The following is a 10,438-nucleotide window of genomic DNA, read 5'->3' on the forward strand; positions in this document are numbered from 1 at the left end:
AAAAAAAAAAAAAATTCTTACTGACCGATGATAATATTTGAAATTTTTTTATATTATTATGACTAGGGGATGCTACTTTGATTTAGTTTAAACTTGTTCATGTTAGATTGATCTACATTGAGCACAATAATCATGAAAATCACATATTATTTAGATTGGATCAATGGATAGAATATGTAGAATTAACTATGACAAAAAAAAAAAAATTCCAACTAAACCAATTCTAGGATAGTTTGGGGTGGTTGAGCTGTTGTGGGGAGACATTGAGATAGATGTGGATTCCATGTGTGTTAAATTTTGTGTGGATTGTTTAAGACCAATGAGATGATAATTAGGTGAAAATCTTAAGTTGAAGATCGATTTTCGAGAATAAGTGTTTAATGAGGGGGCATTGCACTAATCATTGCATAGAAGGGAAAAAGCTGCCATGTTGTGAAGCTACCCTAAAAGAGCCTAATAAGGAAATTATAAACATAAAAAGAGATAGGCTAGTGCATGAAACAGAATACGCACGGCAAACTTGAAAAAAGCAGGTGCATGAAACAGAAGACGCACTACATGCCTTGATTGAGTCCCAAACACTTATTTTAAAGAATTAGACCTTTGATATGGGATTAGTAGCTTAGTTGATTCTTGGAGGTTGAGTCAGTCAAAATTAAGGAGAATCCTCATTTATTGATGTGTTGAGCTACAATTAGTAAAATCTAACCAAACTAGAGATGGTGAGTAATAGTATATAAATTTAACCATACATTACACCTTGGGAAAATAGTTATAAAATCAAGTTTGAGGGTGTGCATCCCACGAGAGAAGAGAGAAATAAATGACCATTGAGGGTTGGGATGAGTCCAATTTAAAAAAGTATGTGATTGAATTGATTATCCACACACACACGTTTGTCGAGCATTGGACAAGTTAGACTATATTTTGGGTAGCAAACCTTAGAAGAATTTTGATAAGCAATTTCAAATCCTAGCTAATGTTAGTCTCTAATTCCAATTCTCATGCCGTAAATTCAATTTCCATAAATACATGGTTAAAAATGCAATTAATTGAAATACGTATTTATATACATGGTGGCATGAGTATTATACATTTGAAAGAGTATATATTTGATGTATTTCACTTGTATTTCCAAATTAGAACAAGTGGAGCAAGTGGAGGAAAATAATGTTGAAAAGTCAAAAATAGTGACTGCCTCAAGCAAGAAGCAGCTGTTGGTAAAATAATCGTAACTTGAGTTTCAGACATTGGATCGAGGTGATTCAAGTTGGGTTGGAAAGACAAGGCACGTTTCTACAACTTTCATGTTTTGGAAGAAGTCAAATTCGTATCGCAAAGCAGCCAAAATTACCGTGCAAAGTCCAGATTGTTACCTGCCGGATACAGCTTTACCTGTGAAGCAGCACTTATTGTTTTTGTCATATCTAGAGTTATATAGATCCAATGAACCTGATATTTAAACCAATGGAAAGATAACTCAGGTGGCAATAATTTATCTGTTGATCATAAGTCCAAATTCGCTGGACAATGTATCTGAAAATTGGCATCAAGTTGCATGTTCCAGCTGTCTTGAAGCTGGACAGAAACAAGTTGCATTGCCTACTTGAATTTTGGATGTTCCTTTGCCTATAAAAGGGGACCTTGGCCACCATTTTGAGGGAAAGAATTCCTCTCCATCATATTATAGTTTCCTTAATTTTTCTTTGTAACATTTCACTATGTATTTCTAAACATTTAGCTAGAGCTAAGGGTGAAACTTTGATGAATGTTTAGTATTGTCTTTGATCTTTCATTTTGTTCTTCAATGTTCATCTTCTTACTTGGTTGAAGTTTGTTTTCTACAAATGGTTTTGGTTTGTTAAAGACTTTGATTTATTGTTGACAATTTTGGCACAATAAATGCTTAGATAATCTCTACATACCAACAACTTATTTTGACATATTCTCTCAAACAATTATCAAGATCTATCTTTTAGTATATTTGTGGTTAATGTTTAATCTTCCATATGAGATCAATCCTTATTTGATTTTCATATGAGTTAAGTTAAAGATCAAGTGCAATTTCTACTCATTTATCCAAAGTGAATCCCCGATGCTCTAGTGTTCGTCTCAATCGTATTTCCACCAACCGTTCATTACTCATAGAATAGTTTATTTCCTTCCAATTCCCTGTGGTTCGACCTCGGACTTCCGAGATTTACTACTTGCGACAACCTGCACTTGGGTTTGCAACCTTAAAGTTGTAGCAACAGGTCCTTTCCTTTCTTTATGTCGGTGGCATAGCCTCAGACCACTGCCGCGAGATGCGGCCTGTACCTGCCTTTGCTCTCTTTCATCTATCACCCGATCGCTGCTCTCCCTCCCCCACCAAACGTGCGGAGCAGCTTATGACTGTCGCAGTGCGTGGCTTGAATGGGGGATAGCGGTTGTTGGCGATAGTGGTTGATCTAATGGTGATGGTGGATCTGGCGGTGGAGTTGAGTTGAGTTTTGTTGGACCGAAGGTGGACGATGGCGTTGTTGGATCTGGATGTTGTGATGTTGATGATTATGTTGATACGGACAGTGGTGGTGGTGATGGCGGAGACAGTGGTGGTGGTTTTTGTTGATATAGGCAATGGTGGTGATGATGCCCGACGATAGGTTTTTTGTGGAAGTGGTGGTGGTGGTCATGTTGATGATGGTGAGATGTTGGTGGCGATGGGTCTAGCACGATGATGTGGTGGTGTTTTTATGCGATGTGTTGACTTGTTTGAGGTGATGGTGGTTTTGGCAGCAACAATGGTAGTAGTGCTGCTGCTACTGGAAACAGTGGTGAGGTGGTGATTGCAGTGTTGGCGGTGGTCACAAACTATTTGGTTTGTGACCATTAAATTGATTAATTTGTAACCGATAATAGTATGTGGCCAATAAGAAATATAAATTGTGACAAAAAAATAATATGTGACTTAAAAAAATTTAATTTGTGATCGATAATTTAATAATTTGTCACTGTATAATAAGTTGTGACTTATAATATTTGTGATTTGTCACCGATAAATATTGTAACTTATAATTTTTTTTATTTTGACCGATGAATAAATTTGATCCATAAAATTTTTAAATTGTGACCATAAAATAATTTTTGAAATATAAAAATTCTGATTTGTGATCGAAAAATAATATGTAACTAACTAAATCGTTAATTTGTGACCAAATTGTATCGATATGTGACCTTTATCTATTTAATAAATGGAATATACAATTAATTAATTAAATCAAAAATAAATTTTAATAAATATCTTATTTTTGAAATTTGAAACTTTTTGTTCTTAATTTTGAAATGGGTGATACTTAATCTTTAGTTTTGAATTTTGGGAAAAAAATCGTATTTGCGTATGAAATAATAAATAATTCATGTAATACCACATATTTTTTAGTTTATTAAATATTCTGCATAATGTATGAAATATAATCAAAATTACTGCCAGTACAACTTTCCCCATTTAACCAATGTAACTGAAATTCATTAAACGGATGTAAACAAGGAAATCAATTAACTCCTATGCTACTGTTTCGATAATTCAAAAAATATGAACTCTTCTTTCTACCTCAAAACACTCAAAATATTTGATTATCTCATCACTCTTCATCTCCAATTCAATACACATCGTTTTTCATAGTAGACTTTCCTTATAGTTGATTCTGGTTGTGTTACGTCAGCATACAAATAGGGATTTTTCACAACAAAACGGTAAATTTTACTTGAACTAACATCTCTAGTATTTTAGATTCAATTTCATGATTATATGTTTCAAATTTTACTTTCTCAAACGATAGCATTTCAATCTATTTTCTGCTCCTAATTTCATCCTATTTTCTAAATAAATTGAAAACAATCCAATGTTGAAATTTGTTGATTCATAATGTTGAAATCGCTTACTAGGGATATGGTTGAGCTACCATATAATTACTGCTCGCAATATCATACAAAGGATTTTTTATTTGGCATCGTATGTTGGATGTGTTGTTCCACTTTGTGATCGTGCGAAATGGAAGGTCAACAAATGCCAAACACCTGATGATATATTTCCACCTATATCAAGAAGCCACCAATCAGGCCTAAGAAGAGGAGGAGATGGACTAGGATTAGTGCTTAAAAGCAATAATGTGTGGAAGGTGTGGTGGTAGGGGACACAACAGGAGAACTTGTAAGCAATCACTCCCACTTTGTCATTTAAGCAAGCGTAAACGAGGTTTGACGATTTGATTTAGATATCAAGGAATGAGACATTGTGCTTGAAAATCACCTGATTTTTCATGCTGTAATAAAATTGTTAATGAGTTTTTTACTGTAGTGTTCTCGCATAATCAAATTTGGTTAATACGTGATTTGTTCCAACTGCAATATATTCCTTTTGATTATTTATGTAAGATGTACATATATTTGTCATATATCATTGTTATTCAAATTTTCAAAATTAAAGTTCCAGAATGAAATGTTTGTGCCACATTACATTTTCAGCCACCTGGTATTTTTTAGGCATTTGCTTCTTCGGATTTACGTTACCCGTTGAGTGGTGTTTTCTTTCTTTAACCCTTTTAAGTATATTGAAATGCCTCTCTTTGTGAGATGCATAGTCGAGTAAGTTTACGCACATAGGTTCCAACCTTTCGATATTATAACTGATGACTATAGATGAAACTAAACTTTTGAATTAAAACTGACCTCTACCATTTACAATGTTTAACTAATCTCGTATTTGTTAGGTATAAACACCAAACAGGGACAATGTCACTGCCACCTGTATAGTAAAATAGATGTAGGATGTTTGACACGAGTTTTAAGAAATCAAAGCCTCTTAAAGAATAAGTACTTTTAGAAATTAATTTTCAAACATACATTAAGGTAACTTCTTGAGAAATTTTTTTACCTGAAGTAGAAATAAAAGCAAAAATCATGTCAAATAAACCGTAGTCTAAATTGATAAAACTTATTATGATGGTGAAAAGATAGCTAAATTCGGTTTCAAGCAAACAATACATGTTACAACAAATTCTTCTTGCCACAACTGCAAAATAGAACATCCATAGATGCCAAAGATCAAATAAATCAAAACTAAACAATTTTCACAATACCTTCCTTATTTCCCAGCCAACTCCTACTTTCATCTGACAACCATACGAAAAGAAGAGGAAAAATTACAGAAATTCATTTAGATTTCACCAAGAAATATCTACTTATCACTATTGCAGGAGCCAATGATAGCTCACTGGGATGGAACACACTCTCATTAACCGATCCACTATGTCCTGGAAGCTTGTACAAAATGTGACGAGAAGTTGTATTCGATATATAGACCCTACAATCACTACTACAAGAAGCGCTAAGAAATAGATGTTGGATGTTTGACATGAGTTTCTAACTTTCACCATCTGCAATTGTTGGTAACATTTGGAGAAGGTGGTAGACAGAATCTACCGGCACAAAATTAAAGAGTGAAACTCAAATAATCAAACAGGATTTTATAAAAATAGAAATACGAAACATGCGTTGTAACTAATTAGATGAACATATTTCTGAAGATTATATACGAATATTACTAGAATTCACATAAATTTAAAAGCAGCATAACAGTTCCACAGCGAAAAATACATCGCCAATATCAGTTTGTTTCATTACTGCATTCAAAAACTCCCAAGGATAGATTTCGCATAAGGTACCAACCAAATCTAGCCAATATAAAATCCCTCTGAAAGATTTCTACATAACAACCAACTAGGCAATGTTGGGATCACTAAACATATACGAATAGTACTACGCCAGACATTCTTCAAAGCCCTCGTCTTTCTCTTCCTCCTCACACTACACGGGACACGACGAGATCAAAATCTGTTTCGTAGCCTCATTTTATCTTCTCACACGCATGCTTATAAAGTTGCACTGCCAATTGCGACTGCAAACTTCTAGGATCAACATTCTTCGACATCATACTTATCTCTTGATGCATAATGAATTCCGTAAACTTTATGACATATAGTCCACAATTGTCCCTACAAGAAGAAATGTGGAAATGTGTGAGACAATGTACACCATTACCAACAACATAGAATGGTAAACGATCATTTCTTGGAGAAGATACCCTGTATTTCGCGGTATGAGGGTTGAAGGTGAGTGATTGATCTTTCGGATGATTTGTGATATTTTAGATTTTTTGATTTAGCATTTTTGATTTCAGTCGAAAACAGAGCTCTATAATTTGTGTTTCAGCTGAGATAAGGGCCGAATTATAAGGACTTCGGTCATCCTCTTGCCAGATAAAATCAACCAGCAAGAGATTTATGAGAAAGTCACATCGAGCCAATTTCCTCTAAAAGCTTTTAAACCAAACAAAGCACTTACAAAAAACTCATCCTGACAAACCTTAAAGTGATTTCTTAATCTCATTAGATTATGTAGTGTCATGGGTTCCTAATTGAATGTGATCTAAACTAGTTATGAGGTATCCAAGGCTTCGTAAAGACCTGAGAGAAAAAGTCTATTCAGGCAAGAGACAAATCCAGAAGCTAAAATGTATGGCAATAGCCTTCAGGTAATACAAAGAAGAGATGGCATGGATATCACACATGGGGTGTAACTACCGATTCACTGCTTCAAGATGGGCAGAGGAAAGAATGTTCATATACCTACAGCTATGTCCTCTTGCTAGTGGCTCTGGAAAAAAGTAGCAAGAGACCCAACATTTTTGAGATAAAACTTCAGGATTTTACGTCTAGAATAATTTCGTCTGAGATAATCATCGATGAATAACTGGAATATTTCGCTTTCAAACCTTCATTCATAAGATCTATTCCTCTAATCTGCCTATTTTATTGTTTTTCTGAACACTAGTCTCATTCATAAATCTACACAAATGACAATATAGCTCAAAACATCCATAAAATAAAACCTAAAGACTGGCAACAGGGGGAGTACCGTTCTGAATCATTTACAATTTTGAGAGTTAAAAAGACACTCGAATTCATACTGAAATCCACGGGTTCATCCATCGTCAAACTGATTGCTGTGATGATCGCGCATATTCATGCAACAAAGCGGGGAAAAGAATCTTGCTGCCAACCAGCCTCAGTTTTGATAATACAGTATATCTACTGATTTTGTTTTCTCCACCGTAAGTTAATATCCTGTAATGTGAAGTTACCAAACCCTGTAGGTAGTTAGTTTACAAATACAAAACAAAAATTAAGGGGGAAAATAATATTAAGCTTAAGTTTGAAGAAGAAACTTACCTAGAGTCATATTCAAAATGGGAAAGAGATTTTATTGAAAGAAGCTAGATAAATGACTTGTCGATACTTCGTCTTGTAAACACTGCAAATCCCAATTAAAAAGCCGAAAGAAAAATAGCATAATCATAAAGAAAACTAATCTCAACAAGGAAACTTCCACAGATAACCAAATGAATAGAACATTGACCTGACAATATACGAACAAGAAGAAGAAAAAAAGTTTGAATTCCAAAATTTTGGACTTCTAATATAATAAACAAACAAATTGACAATCTATACTCAAGTAAAGTCAAATAGCACAATCAATAAAAATCATATCTCATTAGAAATATCTGTTAGCATTTAATCACTAAATTTCTACTTCCTCATTCATTCTTCCAAGCATGCAAAATTAATGAGAAACCAAGATTTTGTGAATGGTAATCTTGGAATCTTTGAGACCACGACCAGTGCAGTGTGTGGGGATCATATAGAGGTTGGCTTGTCCATAACTTGTCAGATGGAAAGCTGGAGTTGAACATAAACACTGCATTTCCAGGAGACATTGCAAAGAGCCAATCATGCACATCCCAAAATACTTGTACAGCAAGTCCATCCACCAAGATGGTGTCATTTCCTCGAAACTTCCACTGGAGGCGCTTCAATTGCATCATCGGCTTTGAATCAACACGTATAACAAGGCACGGATCACAAACGCCACTGGTATCACATTCAATCACAAGGTCATGTATTTTGCCAATGTCACAAAATTGAGCCCGAGTTCTGAATATCGTCTTCCCAAAAATTTGTTCTCTCTTCGATATAAGAATAGCACTAAATGGTAATGGGGCAGGGACGCAACCTGTTTTCTTCAAAGCTTCCTTCCTCATATCTCCAAGGAGCAGGATCATTTGCTTCTCAAATACAAGCCTCACATAAAATCCCTTTAATGGCTCCGGACCGGATCCGAATTTAGCCGAAGAAAGATCCCAATATATATCAATTTTACATAAGTCTGCTTCTAATTTCTTTGACCCTTTCTTCTTAGAAAACAACCAAGGTTTAATATCTGTCTTACAGAGGCACTGATTGGTGCTATCATCAACCCCAACACTAAGCCCCTGACCCATTAAATTTTTACTCCAAGTTAAAGTAATCCAGCAAGATTTTCCAAGCAATCTACATTGATAAACACGAGTCACCACATTCTGGGCAGCTCTGTTACTATTTGCATTTGAAGAAGAAAAATCAGCAACTAGAACCCCATTTTCCCCAAAACAAGATGGAAAATCCTTCATATTCATAAAATGGAACTGATTTGCCCCACTTCTACAAACAATAGAAACACGCTTAGAAAATCAACGCGTACTAAAAAGCACAATAAGTAACAAGGGAAAGTGGCATACCTCGATTAATCGCTTAGAAAATGATTTAAATTCTTCTTACAAACGTTCAATTTGATGTGGTCATGGAGTATTACAGATAAATTTTGGTGCACAAACCCACGAATCCAAACCCCACGAAGAAATATTGTTTAAAAAAAAAAAAAAAGAGAGATGTACGAGAATAAAAAAAAAAGTAGACATATTACCTGCACAACAAGAGTAGCTTATTTATACTTACAAAAAGAACAGAGATAATATCATACACACACCCCCTCGAGTTTATGATAAATGTAGGAACACCCCTCATGTATGAAAATTATCATAACATCCCTTATTTCAAATTTTCAATAATATATTCCCCAAGACGACTTTTCTTTGACCAAAGAGACTTTTATAGCCCCTATTTGGTATAACTTAAAAATTTGATTAAAATTTAAGTTAAAATCAATGATTAATTTTAACAGCACATTTTATAAGATCTTCAACTTTTCAACTATATATTTCCTCAATTTTTATAAAACCTTCTAAAAATTTGATTTTAATCTCTATCAAAAAGGGACATAGTATCTTTCAAAAAACATCCTTTGGTATTAAAAGTAACGTTTGTTTGAAACCCTTTATTCTACCAAATTTATTTTTTACAACAGTTTAATAGGCCCACATCTGCAGTAAGATGTATTCATGTCGACAATAAAGAGTTTTTTTTATTAATTTTATGGTATGTATCTTTTCAATTTTTCCCTTCGATAAGTGCTCGGTTACCAATCAAAATTGGGGAGAAAGATTGAAGGGCAAATAAGTAAATTTCATGACATATTCAGGGCAAACACGGTCTTTAGTGGTAAATGGGTGGATTTTTCAAATTTGTGTCATGTAAGTCAGTTGTTTTTCCTACTTGCCATTAATGTTTTTACTATTACAAAAATTAAATTGGGGGAAGAAAAGGCGTCAAAGAGATATTAGTTTAACATAAGGTGAGGTTAGGGGTAAAACGGGCATTGAAACTTTTTATTGTATTCGGCGAATTAATTATTTCTAACATGGGGATATTGTTGTAAGTTTTAAATGCGAGCTGGTGTCTATGTATTTGTCTTAAATTTAAGGGGTGTTTGTAATATTATCCCCCCAAAAAAAAATTCAAATAGAAAATACAAAAATGCAAATATAAATTAATTAATAAGTCAAATTCAAGGTAAGAATATATATATATATATATAGAAACAGACTGACAGCAAAGGATGTTTTTGGGACAATATAATTACATAACCATTTTCTGAGGAAAAAGAATCTAACCTGTAATATGTCTCTGGTGTCTCTTCTACCCTTTTCAGTCATGCCTATGCTTTACCTGACATATGTATAGGAGAAATTGCTAAAGTCGTCCCTCACTTATGGAGGTTATGGCAACATCATCTCCAACTTAGATAACCTAATATATAAAGGAATATACTAATTGTACATAATACGATATTCATAATGGTGTACACTCTCATCACATGAAAAGAGACTCACTTCGAATAAATTATATTTTATTCGAAGTAGACCATCTCCATGTGAGAGGAATGAAAACAATCATAGACATTCTAATATACGTATAGCATCACTTATATATAAAATACCTTTATGAAAACCTGAACCTAAGTTTGGTGGATTGGGACAGCGATTGGATGAGGGTAGAGATGATGAAATACCTATCCCATCGGGATATCGTAGCACCCCAAATCTTGTTTTCATTTAATTTTATGTTTTTAAGTTTAATTTTTTTTTTTAAATAGTAAAGGAAACAATATTAAAATATGGATA

General features: G+C 34.0%; 1 protein-coding gene across 2 annotated transcripts; it reads right to left on the reverse strand.

The window, feature by feature from the left end:
- Positions 1-6,785: 6,785 nt before the first annotated feature.
- Positions 6,786-8,824, reverse strand: LOC111385456. Of its 2 annotated transcripts, none has more exons than XM_023009854.1 (3): positions 8,657-8,824; positions 7,272-8,576; positions 6,786-7,166 (listed from the first exon to the last, which is right to left on the reverse strand). In XM_023009854.1, exon 2 carries the CDS (start codon positions 8,552-8,554, stop codon positions 7,637-7,639), a length of 918 nt encoding a protein of 305 aa, XP_022865622.1. In that variant the 5' UTR covers positions 8,555-8,576; positions 8,657-8,824; the 3' UTR covers positions 6,786-7,166; positions 7,272-7,636. The 2 variants fall into 2 exon arrangements, with proteins under 2 accessions (XP_022865622.1, XP_022865615.1); XM_023009847.1 differs by having other exon boundaries at positions 7,272-8,579; positions 8,657-8,822.
- Positions 8,825-10,438: the final 1,614 nt, after the last annotated feature.

Source organism: Olea europaea, chromosome 3 (assembly GCF_002742605.1).
Source record: "Olea europaea var. sylvestris chromosome 3, O_europaea_v1, whole genome shotgun sequence".
Lineage (NCBI taxonomy): Eukaryota > Viridiplantae > Streptophyta > Magnoliopsida > Lamiales > Oleaceae > Olea > Olea europaea.

Excerpts from the sequence above, each read along its gene's own strand:
- LOC111385456 (XM_023009854.1), bottom strand. The coding sequence starts at position 8,554 with ATGAATATGAAGGATTTTCCATCTTGTTTTGGGGAAAATGGGGTTCTA.